This window comes from Rhea pennata, chromosome 2, assembly GCF_028389875.1.
Source record: "Rhea pennata isolate bPtePen1 chromosome 2, bPtePen1.pri, whole genome shotgun sequence".
NCBI classification, from domain to species: domain Eukaryota; kingdom Metazoa; phylum Chordata; class Aves; order Rheiformes; family Rheidae; genus Rhea; species Rhea pennata.
The window spans coordinates 62,092,112-62,108,466 of record NC_084664.1 but is presented as its reverse complement, the minus strand read 5'-3'; the positions used below and the strand labels follow the sequence as shown (position 1 = coordinate 62,108,466).

Genomic DNA, 16,355 nt, shown 5'->3' with positions numbered 1-16,355 from the left:
TTTAACAAGAAAGGTAGTGTAGACTTACTCTCCCAACTCCTGTGCCTCCATGTAAAACTTGTGTTTGTTAGCTGTGAAAGAAAAAATGAAAAAGCTCCATTTACGCTACTGTAAGGGCAATGGAGTGGTTTTCACTGCTATTATTTTCCTTTGACAAAGCTTATTATGTTCCATTGCTGCATGTTGCCTGGTGAGGTAAGGAACCGAGATGACAGAAAAGCATCGTAGCGCTGTGTTTGTAGAAATGCAATTTTGTCCATTGTTCATTCTGCTTACTCTGGGGCAAGGTTAGCAGTCTGCCTCAACTACAATAACACTTTCAAATTCTGTACACCTAACCTGGAATACTGAGACTATTTCTAATTTTAAAAAAATTGCCATTTAATCCTTCTTTTTGTTGTCCAGAAGCATTACCAGCATAATGTCTTGTTTGAATCAGGCAATAGAGGCGCACTGGTGATAGCATCAATAAGGAGGCAAATGGAATGTGGCTGTATGTGCACTTATTAATATTTGTTTCTCATTGAAACCAATAAAGTCCAGGAAGCCATGGATATAGAAACTTTATCAGCCTTTAAGAGCCAATTGGTTAGCTGTGGTGCTGCCACTGGTGACAGCAAGAGAAAACATTATTCAGGACTGTACCATTCCTCCACCTCTTGCTCTGTGATAGTAACTTCTTTAATTTCCACTGTTTCATCCTGGAAAGCACAAGTTTGTTTTCATCTCATACACAGTTTCTTGTTCAAGGTTTCTTCTTCTCACATATCCTTATATTCATTTATTTTTAATGTTATGAGAGCGTAAGGGCAAACAGTAAGCCATTTGAGAAGGTATGCTTTGCAATATTTACTTTACACAGAGCTTCCTGCTGTCTAGGCTAATGTGTTCATTTGTATTGGCCCTTGATGTCATGTGTCCTCTGGGCTGTGACTGACAAAATCAGAGTCAAAGTGTTTACAGAGAGTATTTAGTTGAAGTTTGTATGTTCAGCTTTGTCCTATTGCTATGGGTTAACTTTCATTACTCAGAGAGTGCTCCAGTTTGTAACCAAATGTGAAATACTGTGAACAAGCCTTTGGAGAAATAATGATTTTTGTCTTAAATATATGCATGTGTGTGTATTATATAAAAATACTCAATCTCAAGGGAATTTTAATATGCCTCATGGACTTTGAATCTCCTCATTATGTTATCTCCCAGCTTACAGTTTAAAGATTTGTCCTAGAGCCTTGAGGGATATAAACTTTCTTTTAAGATATAGCAAGCTACAGAAACCTGAGACTCATGTAATCACTTGTTTCTAGGAGCAAAAGCTTATAATAAGACTACAAACATTTTAAAAGTTACAAATTCACTGATAGAATTGGCAGCATTACCTTAGTGCAACAAGATCTTTTATTCTTTTGATCTAGAAAATTTCTCTGAGCAATTTTTTGTCCTGTCATTAGAAATTTGAATATTTTGTCATAATTTGATTCCTTTACTGTTACACTGGATACAAGTTCTTCTAATTGTGGCAAGTACACCAGAATTTCTAACCCTTTGGTTTCCAAATTTTTTTTCTGTCTGTAATTGGGACCATGCTTGGACATTTTGGACATCTCTGCATGTCTAGATGTCAGTTACCTCTGCGTATAAAATCTTTACTTCTGGTTATCTGAAGTGGGCTATTTGTTTGTTTACTTTTTTTACAGAATAGCCTTTTCACTCCAGCTTGTAACGTTGCAGCAGAACAACTCTAATGCATTCTTTGCCTACTGTGTATAAAACATTCAGTGATAATGTGGAAAGCTGCCTCATAAAGACCACCTAATTTGTGAGACTTGTCTGTTCATTGATTCTCTTCATGTGCTTTCTTTTTCTGTTTTGCAACAGTTGGAGATTTGTCAAATGAACTTGTAAGGCATTTTCTGATTGAATGCACTCACAAGGGAGTGCGCTTGAAAGGATGTCCGAATGAACCGTATTTTGGTAAGTACTGTACATCACAAAGATGCAGAAAATGGAAATATTTTGTATTTGCCAGGGCTGTTTTATAGACTTGCATAGAAATGAGAGAGTATTTGCTTAAGTCTTGAAAATTTCTATAGTAACCCATTTTGAGGTGGTGGTTATAGCAGCCTTCTACACATTTAGCTAAAGTATCTCTGCAGTGCACTCTAGCATGGATGCTCTGGGAGCAAGCTTCCAGCTGCGATGCACAGCTGCAATGGCACAGAGCTCAGCTAAATGACTGTAGGTGGCCTTATTTATTCAGGATCTTGTGCTGATTTTGTCTTTCTGCTATATTTAGACTGTATACCAGCAAGCTAAAATGACTCTGGAGTAGAATGTTTCTTTTCATATGGTAAAAAGTGCATCATACTGCATCAGGCTACAGAATGTGATGCAACAGAAGCACATCAGCTGTGAAAGGGTCTTCTACCATAAAAAGAAGGTGTAGAATGGCAAATTCTGTTTGAAGTAAGGTGGATTGAATTTTGTCAGTGTTTGACATAAGAGGTATTTCAAATCAGAGGTTTTAGCCCAGTCTTACCTTCATCTTGAAGTATCTGTTTATGGTGCATATGTAGCCCTACTACTCATTTAGTTTGAGCATCTCCTAATCTTTAAATGGGTGCAGCCTCAAATGTTTTCACTTGGTAGGAAGGCAGTATCAGACATCTGTGACACTGAAGTACTAACAGTATAAATGTCAGCAAGACCCTTACAGAATTGAGTCATCTTTCCATTTCAAAGCAATTTTTGATAGGCTGTCAAAAATTAGATTGTTTGTCTGAATTGTGGCTTTTCTCAAGAACTTAGCATGAACAGAGCATCCAATACTTGCAGGTAAATGGAATTGAAGGATAATTTCTTGTACAAATAGACAGATGAATATTATCCCTTCATTTCTTCAAAATATGGTCCACCGTGGTGATGACGACTGCAATTTTTTTTTAACTGAAACTGGGTCCAGATTAGAAAAGTGTCTTTGAAAAAAATCAGATTTTAGGGCACTAATTAAAAGAAGAATAACTTAACAGAGACAGTTATGTATGTCAGCATCATACTGAGTAAGGGAGATTTTCTCTAGGGCATCTTTTATATTTTTAAAGGCACAAAACAGAGGTGCATGTAGACTAACAACTAAACAGTGGCTAAACAGTGGAGAGAAGATACAGAACTGCTAACTCCTTTCACTTCCTACACATAGCATCAACCCCTTGTTCTCTTACCTTCTTCACAAGGTACTATTACATTTAATGTAGCACACATTAGGAGTATCAAGTGGAATTTACTAATATGCATGTGCTAGTGTTTTTGTCATCTTTGCACTTTCTACATTTGAAGCAAAACCATTTATTTAGTTTTGGATTTAAGCATTGTGTTGGGGAGAGAAGGGGAGTATATTGTTGTGGTTAGTCAAAGCACAGCCAATTGGGATGGTGTTGGGTAATATGAATCCACTAAAGTTAACTGAAAAAGATAATTATTGAAGTAGCTTAGGGGGAGGACTGAGGGGGCAGAGGAGGTTGCTTATGAAGCATTTGAAAGCAAGCATAACTCCTGAGCATTATTTTTGCCCGCCAAGTTAATTCTACATTGCTCTTCTGACTGCAGGGAGTTTGACAGCTCTGGTGTATCAGCACTCCATTACTCCCCTGGCACTGCCCTGCAAGCTGCTCATCCCGGACAGAGGTATGCCCCAGCCAAGGCTCTGCTCCAAAATGCTAGTTTCTGAGGGCAGGTGAACTTACCAGAAGTCAAGCTCTGAACGAGAGTGCACAGGGAAGGATGCTGCGTTTTTAAAATGGCTCTTCCGTGTTGCTGCAGGCCTTATCCAAGCTACAGTTGTGAGCAGACTAGTACTGCGATGTTCCAATCATAAACATATATGAGTCATGGAAATTAGCACAGTAATCCAGCATTTAGGAAAAAAAGAAGTCATTTCTCAGACATAAAATTATGCCCATGTATGGTTAGATTCAACCACTCTTCAGCTCTGGGTGGCAAAAAGGCCTTAGGGAAAGCAAGATGGATAAGGAACAGCAGGTGCCCTGAGTGCGAGGCTGACAGGAAACAAGCAGCAGCTTACAGAGGTCCAAATATTGTTCAAGTTAATGATTGAAGAGCCTGGGACTGTAATTCTAATTTTGGTTTTGACAACTTCAGAAACCACTATAGGACAACGGCAGAAGGCAGTTAGGCAGCTCTTGCCCCATAATTCAGTTGCCTGTTTATTCTCCCACATGAAGTTAACACCAGATGTATTACTGAAATGTTAAACGTTCTTGTGGTTTTCCACTGAACTCTCTAAACTTTTGTTAAAGGCCATATGTCAATGTTCAAACATAGCACTTGAATTATGCAAATGTATTAATGAAACCATTTTAGCACAAAAACGTGCTATGGTAGATGTGACCAGAGATTTCTTTATATGGCAAACCAGTGTGGTGGGTGGGTTTGTTACCTTTATCCTTCTCACCTAAAATGGAAAGTTCCTTCTGTTCTGGCAGAGGTGCGGGACTGAAACATTTGCCTTTTTCTGCACAAACATACTGCAGTGAAATAAATGGATTTTTTTTTTGGGGGGGGGGAATCTTGATATAGTCAAGTGTTTTAAAAAGATGTTCTAGTGGTTGATGTTTCTGGACATCGGTCACAGAGCATTTAAAGCATATGGGTAACTTCAAGCATTAATAGTGTCACATTTAATATTATCGGCTCACCCTTGCTCATTTGAATGTATTCATAGAGAGCCTATGTCATATCAAAAACAGCCCTAAGTGAGTTTTTTTTGCTAACTTTTATATAACAGAAATAACGCACAAATTTACAATTTTCTCACTAATTTCAGCAGATTTGAAGGCAAACTACTGTCTGTATACTTAAGAAGTTTTTGTGTTTTATACATGCATGAAGAAAGAAGAAATAAGTTGTCAGTTTATGAATCAAATTAATTGTTTTCTTTGCAAAATCTTTAGTCTTTGTGCTTAAATTAGAGTAAATTATACAAATTAGATAATTAAATTAGTACTAATTTAAAGACTTAGAGGTTACAGAATGGTTGAGGAAATGTACTTATGGTTTTAACATAGTATCTTGTGTCCCTTCAGCAATATGTAGTTATGTCCTTCACTGTCTGCAGGTAAAGGGTTAAGCATTCCTCCTGTAGCACTGGCGGGGGAAAAAAAGATGCAGCACAAAAACGACATAACATGAGTGCTTACTGTAGCAGATATAAGATTGTTTAATGTTTCTGGCCAAGAGTTGTCCAGTACATGAGGTCACAATTACAAGAGCTGGACTTAAACTTGACCATGTGCATTGATTTGTCTATTCAAGTATGGTCAAAATGTGGATGGTGTTTCCTATTTGCAGATCCCTTGGAGGAGATAGCAGAAACTTCTCCACAGACTGCTGCAAACTCGGCAGCAGAGCTTCTCAAACAGGGTGCAGGTTGGTAAACTTCCCTTACATTTGACTGTCACAAAGTTGTGTGTTTTACAGGCTGGGAAAACATGAGGCTCAGACTGAACTGAAAAAAAGATTAAAAGGAATAGTTTAAATTTAGAGTGTGGTGTAGAAGTGTAAAGAGCACTGTGAGGACAGGTACAAAATTTCTTCTGTTTTTTTGCAAGTTCTACAACCCAATGTTTGCTTTCCAGTCTTGCCTCCCATGAGAACGTGAGGTACACATAGGCTGTTTCCAGCACACCAATTTGTACACAGTGACATTACTTTCATAACTGACAAACTTACAGAAAGTATTTTCAACCTGTAGTCTGCAGAACTTCATAGACTGTGCCTGAGAGATCTGAAAAAGGCAATTAGGGGGAGTGTTGAGTAGGGTTAAATTCTTAGCATAGCAGTCACAGGAAAGTGCTCACTAGCCCACAGATTTGAAAAAAACATTGAAAAGTATTGCCCTGTGTTTCACTTGACACCATGTGTTGTTAGGAAGTGAAGTTTTCAATGTCTTTTCCATAAGATGTTGTTTTATGAGTCCTTGAATATTTTGCAACACCTGTGTCGCATTCTGGCAAATTAAGTTGTCTTGCCTTGAGCTTACTGATGTTAGAGAAGAGTCTTAACAAGGTTACTTCTAAATGGTGCAGTGCTACATACTGATACCATCTGTACCACTCTGAATGGTATTTGTAGCAACTGTGTAGAAGTGTGTTCTGCTTCTCACCAACTTTGTTTGCACGCAGGTGGCTTATGGATGTCTAATGAGTAGCCTTTCCGAAAAAGTCTGGTGGCATCACTGACCACTATTGGACGTGCTGCTCTTGCTGCCCCTTGGTAGCCTTAAGGCTGCCATTAGTATAGGTGCAGCCACTGTTTTATTCCCCTGTACAGCCAGCGCATCCAAGGGATCCTGTCCTTGTCCTCCCGTGAACCCTGGTCTTCAGGCTGCCCTGAGTTTCACCGTAGGGTGTATCTGTCCCACAATTAGCCCTGGCAGAGCAGTGTGCACTACGTTTGCCACTCTACCTTGAGCTTAACCTAGGACTGAAGCTCTAAGCAAAAGCTTTATGGTCAAATATGCCTTTTTCTGAGTGCTGCCTTGTTGCTTGACCCTTCGTAGGGCACTTCTTGGGTGTCAGTTGCCAATCCGAGCAGCTCTAAAGTGAGAGATGGTTGTTCTTTGCTTGTGCAGCAATCTGTTTTGACTTAAAATTCATGTTACCACTTCAATTGCTGTAATCAAGCAGGAATGTGTAGCTGAGGTAATGGCTTGCCTTGGTGAGTCTGCTGGAACTGAGTACGTGTGGGCATTTCAGTCCACCGGTGACAGTGGTGGTTGTTGTGGCCAATAGGGTAAAAGCCAGGGAGGAGGAAATCAAGAGGAAAAGTTCTGTAAACAAACTCAGCAGAACAGCCATGTGTTGTCTTTTGAGAAATGCTGGTTCCTCCTTCTTCTGGCAAGGCTTGTCAAAGAGAAATAATTCTTTCATTTCAGTTGGGGCAATAGTCAGATCACTCCATATGGGGGCTGTCAAATCAAGGATCATTTGGGGAATTTAGTAACAGTAAGGCTTTTTTTTTGCTTTTGTTTTTAAATGGGGTTTTGGAACCTGAATAGAGAAGTTAGCTGGGAAACATTTCCAGAGTGTTCTGCCCAGACACATCATTTCCCATTGATTTTGCATTTTTCAAACATCTCTCTCCAGTCACAAAGTCTTTCCAGTTGTGGCCTTCAACATTGATGCTCAGATCCTGAATGTGTGAACTGTTTCTTTACCAAGCATCAGAGCTTGGGTGAGGAACTACAATTTAGTGAAAGCAGATGCCATTTTTCACTGCTACACAACCTTACGTTACCTCAGCCTTCTTGCACTCAACAAGTGAAAAAATGATGATGTGCAGGCCTAGAACAACCATATCTGTAGCTGTCTGAAAAACCTAATGAGCATTTTCCAGTCCTCACCTAAATATGGATGCTAACTGACAAATATTTTGCTTCCCAGAGAGTGACAACCAAAGACTAGGAACTATATATAAGTGGCTCTTCCCTTGAACAGACGTTGTTTTACTAACCTTCTTGTTTGGCAGCAAAATTTGGTGCCCCAAATAAATCTCAAGTTCTTCATATCTGTGTCCACTATAATATACTACTACCATCAGCGGATTAACCATTCCAAGCAAAACTATGTTTCCAAGCTAAAAGCAGCATGGGATACTGAAGATGGCCACATTGTGTAGCTGTCATTGCTAATACTGATGTGACTTACAAAACAGCAGCTGTGGAAGATGGGGACAGCTACATTACAGGAAAGATGCTGTTTCATTGACATCTTCCTTTTGTTCTTACCTTGAACAAAGTTTCTGTGGGATCACTGCCATTCAATTCCCCATGCCAGCTGCCTAGATTAGAATATAAATGTTCTTAAATGAGAAAATTTTCAGCCTTTCCCATAACCTTCCCTTTCCTGTAATCTCATTTTTAAGCTGACTTATTTTTATGCCTTCCAGCACTTCTAAGAATCAATTCTTTTTTGTTCAACAGAAGGTAAAATCATGTACTGTACTTAATGATTGCTTTTGATCTGCCGCAATGGAGGACAATCTAGAATAAGAGATTAGCTATTTTGTTTGGGAACAAAACCTAAACATGGTCTGTTGACAACAGGGCAATGCCTGGCACAAAGGGAAGGGAATCCCTTTATAAGAGCCTCAGAAGTAGTTAGGAATGTGACTGTGAAACAAGGCAAGCTTCCTATGGTGGGAAAAATTCACAAGATAATGAAGAGCTTTAGATCTGTATCAAATGAATACAGTAATGATGTGAAAAGAAGAAAGTTTATACTTTAGAATGCTATTTACAATTTTGGACTAACATAACAGAAAGCCATTCGGTGAGGAAGGGCTCACTGAACTCACCATTCAGCCTCTTAAATCCCTCTCTATATGAATTGCACTATAATTAATTCAAGTAAAGGTTATTGAGACTGGAACACCAATGCACACATATGCGTGGGAATTTTTTTTGCTTACAAATCAAATCTTTTTCTTGCTGACAGCCTCCAGAGCTTGACGTTATTGGCTGGAAGCAAGTGTAGAATTTGCCTGATAATCATGCTGGAATCAAATTTGCGCTCATGCAGTCTACAGCTGTAAAGCTGCTTGGTTGTTTTGAAAATGGCATAGTCTAGCTGTGTATCTTATATAGACAATAGTAGGAGAAAACTCCCCAAATTACAGAATAGCCATATGAAAAGAGAAGCTATTAGATTAAATTCTGTCTTTGGACACCTACACAAATGTTTTTACCAAAACACAAAGTCTTTTAGTAGCTGTGTTTAGCTATGGATTTGTTTAATCGTGCTTGCTTGCATCGTACAGTAAGACTAAGAAGGCTTTTCAGTTTCAGAAATGTTCTTAATCTGCTTATAAATTTGACTTTATACCACAGGCCCAAAGTATTTAAGCATGTGAATGTTTCTATTAAATAATCTCCTGAAAAGTGTCCAAATGCTTGCTGCAGATTTGATGTCTAAGACCGGGAATTAGGTTAACTGCTTAGGAGCCTTAGAAACCAATTAACTACTCTTTATAGCGATACATCAGAAATTTCTAATAACTCTACACACTGAAATTCAGAGATGATAACTTAGATTTTCATCTAGATCTGGTCTCAGATATGAATGTAAATGAGAGTGGTTTCCTTTTCAGCAGCTGGCATTGTGGATATGACATTGGGAGAGGATAGGACTCTTAAATTTGAAACATGATGGATAGACATAAAAATATAGAAGTAATTAATTTTCATTTTTGTAGAAGGTTTGCTTGCTCTAGAATTACTCAGTGTTCAAAGCACTGTGGAAATAATGAGAAGTGAACTTTGCAGCAGTGCTCACTTCTTTGTGGGGAGAAAATGTTCTTGTTGTCTTGCCAAAAAAGTGAATAGTTTCCTTTGAATGTAGTTTAAACAATATTTGAAAGTGTGAACATCTGTGAACTGGTGCTGCAAAAAATGTGTATTTTCTTACTAGCTGCTGTAATTGAACTTACAGGCAAAACATCCCTATTCTTCCCCATCAGGATTGCGTTTGGTGTAGTAGTAGCTATAAGTAGCCCCTCTCTCTGCTGCTATCTTGTATTTATTTAAATTTCAGAAGCATCTATGGATCCTAGGTAACATATGGTCATTAGCTTAAATGTAAAGGCATTAAACTAAGGGACAGTTAAAGGCCTATACTGTCTGGAATTACCGTCTTAAGCTGTGAAGCAACAATGGGACAAGATGAAGCACAAATAAACAGAAAATTTGGTAGTTTGCTCTCAGCCTTCCCTGTCACTTTACTATGGAAAAAATCACTTTTTATTTGGTTTTGTTCGAAAGATTCCCGATTGATTTTGCTTGGATAATGACCTCAAGTTCTTTTCTGTCTTATAGCGTGTAATGTCTGGTATCTGAATTCGGTGGAGATGGAGTCCCTCACGGGCTACCAGGCAGTGCAGAAAGCCTTGAGCCTGACGCTAATGCAAGATCCTTCACCCATCTCAACCGTGGTCCATTTCAAGGTGTCTGCACAGGGAATCACACTGACAGATAATCAAAGAAAGTAAGCAAAAGAGGGATGGGAAGAGAGTATCTGGCCTTCACTCAGGCAAATATCGCTTGCTGTTGAGTTATTTTTCCTAGTTATATTTTGCTGTCTCTGTCTCAGAGAGTATCCAATAGGATTGTCCAAACAGTGATAATGTCTGGTCCCTCTTTCAGGTTACGGACCATCTGCAGTGCTGGAGGATGAATATTTAAGCTATGGACATTTCTTCCACATGACAGTTTCTGTCTCTGGAAAGTCACTTTGCCATAGCATTTTTTTTCATTGTTGTTATTTCTTAGAAAAAAGAGAACGTAATTCTAGCGGCTTTGCCAACATTTGGTATTCAGCCTGTTTACTGAAATAATTCATCTTCACTGTAGCTGTTATCAATATATCACTGATATACATCCAGTATACTGCTATGTATATGTATATGCTAAATACTGCTATGGGTAGTCCAGTGCCTGTAAACTACTATGATAAAAAATTAATTTAAAATTACTTCATAGTGAATACTCTTAAGGCTGCTGCAAACTCCTTAGATTTGAAAACTGTGCGTTACAAAGGAGGGATGACAGGAACTCATTGTAGAGAGTTCCTTTCTACAGACTTCCTAGTTTCAGGGAACCTGCAAACGTTTGTAACAAAGTTAAATCATATTTTCCAGGAGTGCTTACGGTCAGAAACTTAATATAACTCAATTTTTCACAACTTCCAAGAAGTTTAATTTCGTGCTAGCATTGTAGCTAAGTGGCCAGTTTTTAGAAAGGTGCGTTTGATGCTTCTAGCTTTGTTCCTTAGCTTGAGAATTAGCTGTCCTGCATCCAAAACCTTAATGTTACTATACTAAATACTGATTTATTTGGTTGAGGCAAATCATATGGTTTTTGAAGTGTCACTCAGAGATGGCAAAAGAATATATATTGTCATTATTAAATTTAGAAATACATTTAGTGTTAAAATTTTAAGCATCTTAAGTATACCTGAAACTTATATTATTTTCTCTTATCCAGGCTCTTTTTCCGGCGACATTATCCTGTCAACACTGTTATTTTCTGTGCCTTGGATCCACAGGACAGAAAGTAAGGCAGACAAGCACTATTTCTAATATGTTCTTTGTATTGTTGAACTAAAAAACCCTAATGTATGTGTCCTTTTTATTTCTCCATTCCTTACTGTTTTTCATCTGCTTTCTTGTGGACAACAAGATGGATGAAAGATGGCCTTTCTGCAAAGTAAGTTGACACATGTTCCAGTCATTTTAACTGAATGTTTAAGAGTATCATTACAGTGATTAGCTTGTTAGTCTTCTAAATTATGAGCTGCTCTCTTTGTCAGAGGTATAGAAGAAATAGCTGTTCAGAAGTAAAAGTGTCTCTTCCCACTGTAATTACACTTGCTGATTTACTTCATCTGCACCTCTGCAAGTCAGGGCCTAATTCTGTAATGGTAAGATATCTGGGACCAGAGTTAGTGTGGTTTATTTGGATCAGAGATCTGTGATTTTACCTAAAGTTTCAGAAATGAAAACAGAACCATTTGCCACTCAGTTTTATGCTCTACTTGTGAAATGGTGCTAGCAGAAGCTTTGGATAGATTTATTCTTCTCATTTGCACTAATAGCTTTATATATATATATATATATATATATATATGTATGTATGTATGTATGTATAAAAATCCCATATTTAGCACACAGGATAAAATTCTTAGTGATACTAGTGTCTGGCATAATTTATAATTACCAGCGGATTCCGAATACTTTCTGTTGAAGACCAACATCATTGTTCTTCTGTTACTGGGGGGAAAAAAAAAAGAAAGAAAAGAAAAAAAAAGTGAACGGAAATAAGTACTCTCTGTGTGTTCAGGGTTATGCTGATCTTTGAAAAGGAAGAGAAACCGATCTCAGGTGCTTCATCCACTGAGATGTATTGCCTTCAAAATCTATTTTTGAGTACCCCCGCCCTTCATGTCCGCCACCCCCAGCCCCACAACATTGCCAAGGCAGCTAAGAGCAGTACTGAATCAGATTAAGGATCTGCTCAGGTCAGTAGTACTTCTCTTGACAGAGAGCAGTACAAGATGCTTGTAGAAGGAACCAAAGAAACAGGACAGTATTATCCTTGCCTGGATGGTGACTGTCCTTAGCCTTTCAGGGCATTCCTGAGCTGGCTGTCACATTAGTACCACTGCATTTGGTAGCCACACAGGACCTTCTCCTCTGCAAGAGACAAAGCATAATCTGAACCCTTTTGAGCTTTGTGCTTTTCTTTGCCTCAATATCCTTTCTCATTTATGAAAGAAGGCAATGTTTGTGTCTCAATTCTCTAATGTTCTGTGTTTTTTGCCCTTGCAGAGTTTTTGGATTTGTTGCCAGGAAGCAAGGCAGTGCCACAGACAACGTGTGCCACCTATTTGCAGAGCATGACCCGGAGCAACCTGCCAGTGCCATTGTGAACTTTGTATCAAAGGTCATGATTGGATCCCAGAAGAAGATCTGATGCCTTTCCAGCCTCGACTCAGAGCTCTTCATTGACTTCAAGGAAAGCAGTGTGAGAGGCAGAAAGATTATTTGGCAGCGTAGTCTGAACCTCGTCATTCCCAATAAGGAAAGCAGAGGACAGTCTGTCTGCATTAAGTTTGGAAAGTACAGTCTATTCTTTGAAGATGCCTCTGACTGATCGAAGCGTTATCTCTTTCTTTTTATATCAAAAGACAAAGCAAAAGAAGTTGGGTGCCACCTAAACCCACGTAGCCCGTACCTGAATGAAGCATAAACAGAAAAACTTCTCCCCTGAGGGGTTTCTAATATATTTTCACATGCTGTTTCTCATCATTTATTGCAACAGAAATGTTCACCCACTTACTAGGCTGTGCTACTCTTGTGCAGAAAATGTTTCTTAAACCACCACAAAGACACTTGCCATAATTGCATCAATGGTAGCTATAGGCCTTGCAAGCATATGCTCTTAAGAGAAAGGAGGTCTGAGGAGGGCTATTTGCTCTTCCCTTCATCTTTATGTGATCAGTGGTGGGAATTGAACAGAGAAGGGGAAGATGTATGTGAAGAAAAGGTTTGTGCAAGTTGATTTCTGTTAAGAAAGGAACAGCAACGTGGACTATTCAGGGAGATTATATTTAGTGTAAAGAAAGCTGAGCAGTTTTAGCTTGAATAACTTTAAATAGGGGAGAGGTGGCAGACCAAAAATGGTTGTGTGGAAATGTATTCCGTAATTCTTTTTGTATTATTATTTTTTATACAAAGAACTAAGCAGGGAAGATGCTGTATTTTAATAATCGCAGGATAAAAATGAGGGAAAAGCAAAGAGGAAAATTTTATAATTTATATATTTTTGCCTATGCCAGATTATTTATAGTAGATCTCAGATCTTGGTATATCATATGGATATTCTTTTACTAGGCCACTGTTGAGCTTTGCCTTTTTAGCACTATTTTACATAAGTAAAAGCGTGTTACATGTGCCTTGCTTTAGAGAATAGAGTTTCATATTTTGACTTTTGTCTTACAGTGATGAGCTGCTTCCCATCTACTGTCTCTTTGCAATAATGCTTTGGCTGTAATGTTTGTTCCCCTATCTAATAACTACATACATAAGTGGGTTCTTTTTGGCCCCCTTTTCATTGGAGTTTTGGGGATTTTTGGCTTTTTTCATCTGTAGGGACTGTTTTCATGTTTATAGTTGTTTTTAATAATTCCTTGAGTCAGGAGATCCAAAAGGGAATGGAATTTATTTTGTTACTCTATCCCATTTCTTGAAAGCATTTGTGTCATGATTTGTACAGCTGTCATGCCTGTACGAATCTCTCTTTATAAGCACATCTGTATTTTAAATGCATAACTGTTAGCTTTACAGCAATTATATATTACAGAAAATGTAATGTCCTTCATAAAGGACAGCCATCTGAGGTCTACTGTTATAATTCCTTTCACTCCAGAAAGAGCAGCCCTAGACCCCATATCAGAACAGAGGGTAATAAAACAACTGCAGTGGGACAGTGCTGAGAAGTTTCATTGCCTCGATTTCTTTGATGTGTGGGTGTCACCATTACAATAATAACCAGAGCAATAAGATGACATGCTGAATGCTGCATGTTAGGTGCATGAAGCACTGGATTAACTAGTAATTATTAGATTTGGAGAGCTGAAAACTCCCTTCAATCTCTTCTACTAAATAATGGTTGAAAAGGATGGAAAACTGATTGGGTATAAAATAAAAATGTTCCACCCATCTAAACTGTATTTGTCCTGTAGAGGTGATGATCTGGTTTTTATTAACAGCTGTTTTCTTTCTTTTCCTAAAGTGTTAGAACCATGGAAACCTTATTCAGTGACCATGGCCAAAAATGTTACCAAATGGTTTGTATAATGATGAATTTTGTGTAAATAACTTTTTACTTTTTAAGGGAAAGGGAGGGGGGAAGAGTGAGAGAAGAAAGATTTGAAGTATAATGTCTGTGGATGAGGAAGTGGCTTAGTGGTCAAAGTGGGCATTGGATGTATATAGAAGGGTTAAGTAATCCAAAGCATCGTAGCTACCGTTGAAGCAACAAGGGCAAGTGCCTCTGATTTGTACCAAATACTTGTATTCTTCTGACACAGAGGTATATTACTTAAACAGTGTTTGTATACCATCCAAAAGAGAATGCAGGTCTTATTTTTGGCAACTCTGATTCTTTTGAAATGTGAGAATGGGTTTCCTTAGTAGGACTTCGTGTATTTTTTAAATAGTCTTTTGATGCACCAGAAACCCTGTTGCCTGATCTAGTTGGCCAGTTGGAGCCCAGTGAATTTCTTCAGCTGACGTCTCAACTAGAGTCAAGTCAGATTTTCTAGGAGAAAAATCATGTGTAATAAAACTGACATGTTATCAGGAGGGTTTTTGTTTATACCTTTTCTGCTCGTGAAGGTGATACTTGTGTGTTATTAAACACCAAGTATTGGCCTGTGGGCTGAAACTAGTGTCATTTTTTCCTTTTATTGTCATTTCCATTTGGGGCCGTATTTTGTATTCCTTGTGTGTTGTCCAGGCCTGCTGAATTCAGGAACACAAGGAATTCAAGGCTAACACTCCTGCTGGTGTTTCCTGGGAGTTTAGCGCTCATTGCTAAGTGGGAAAGAAAAAATTGCCCTATTTCTGAGGGACCTTTTCTATTATGCATTCCTTTGGATGGTATATTACCACACACTTTTGCTTTTTAATGAATTGAAAAATGCACAAAGCAAAATAGTTCAGTAAGTACCGTTGTGTAGTGTACGTAGAAAGGCATTCACAGAACTTACGTTCATGGCAAATACATGACTAAATAGTTAATACAGCACTTTCTTTCCAAGGTTTTTGGTAGATGTGTATATGCAGTCTCATACGTAATGCCAGCAAGTTGACACATATATTTAGCCAAGCTCCTATTAACCTGCTTGTTAAATGTACTACTATAATCTTACAGTGTTAAACTACAAAAATGCTAAAAGCCATGTTTTTAATTAAATGGTTCCCGTGTATCCAACAGTATCATTAAAATTTGAATGTTTCCTTCTTGGATTTACCTATTAGTGAAAATTTTTGGCTTTTTCTTCAAACTGTAAAGAAGCAACAAAAGGTCTCCAGTATGTAAATGAATGTTCTATAAATTCTTTGTATAGTCATTTTCTCCACTCTTCCAATATTGCCTCTATTCAGATTATAATAAAACTATGAATGTGAAATCTCACCAGAGAGCATTACAGGGCAGTCTGTTCTGATGCATGCAACACGTTAGTGAGGGGCATCTGTTTGGTGAAGCAAAAGTAGGTCGAGTAGTGGAGCAGCGTTCTGGTTTGGTTTTTTTTTTTTTTTTTTTTTTTTTTTTTTTTTTTTTTTTTAAGATTTCTTTCCAGAGGTTGACTACACAGACATTTATTTGTGTGCTTTAGCTGTCCACGTTTAGTTAAAAGCATGCGACTTTCATGATTTATTTGCAAACAGAGTGGCATAAAAGTGCCTTTTGCCTGCCTTGCCTATTTCAGTATAGGAAGAGCTGACACGTGATGTCACCTTCAGAGATATTTGTACCAGCTTCACTGTGTCTCTGCGGTGGTGACACTGGAAAAACTTCCACAAGAGTGTGAAGGAGGCAAGAAACCTAACCCCAAACTGCAGTAGCTCTCGTAGTACAAAATCTGTGCGTCAGCCGCCCATTAAAGGTTGAATTACATACGTGTTTTGCAGGGATAATTTCTGAGACTGATAAAGTACTGGTATGCCGTGCTAACGCCCTTTCTCTAGGCGTGGGCCAGGTGAAATTCCCCGTCCGG

The 16,355-nt window shown here is 38.3% G+C and overlaps 1 protein-coding gene across 6 annotated transcripts in view; it reads left to right on the top strand.

Annotated features, from left to right (window-relative positions):
- Positions 1-15,772, top strand: part of TNS3 (tensin 3) — a 304,944-nt gene extending 289,172 nt beyond the window's left edge. For all 6 annotated transcript variants that reach the window (XM_062569612.1, XM_062569611.1, XM_062569610.1 and 3 more), the window contains 7 exons: positions 1,879-1,974; positions 3,607-3,684; positions 5,368-5,445; positions 9,890-10,058; positions 11,057-11,125; positions 11,252-11,278; positions 12,400-15,772. In XM_062569612.1, coding sequence (XP_062425596.1) covers positions 1,879-1,974; positions 3,607-3,684; positions 5,368-5,445; positions 9,890-10,058; positions 11,057-11,125; positions 11,252-11,278; positions 12,400-12,544 — 662 coding nt within the window. In that variant the 3' untranslated portion in view covers positions 12,545-15,772. The remainder of the gene's footprint in view (positions 1-1,878; positions 1,975-3,606; positions 3,685-5,367; positions 5,446-9,889; positions 10,059-11,056; positions 11,126-11,251; positions 11,279-12,399) is intronic.
- Positions 15,773-16,355: the final 583 nt, after the last annotated feature.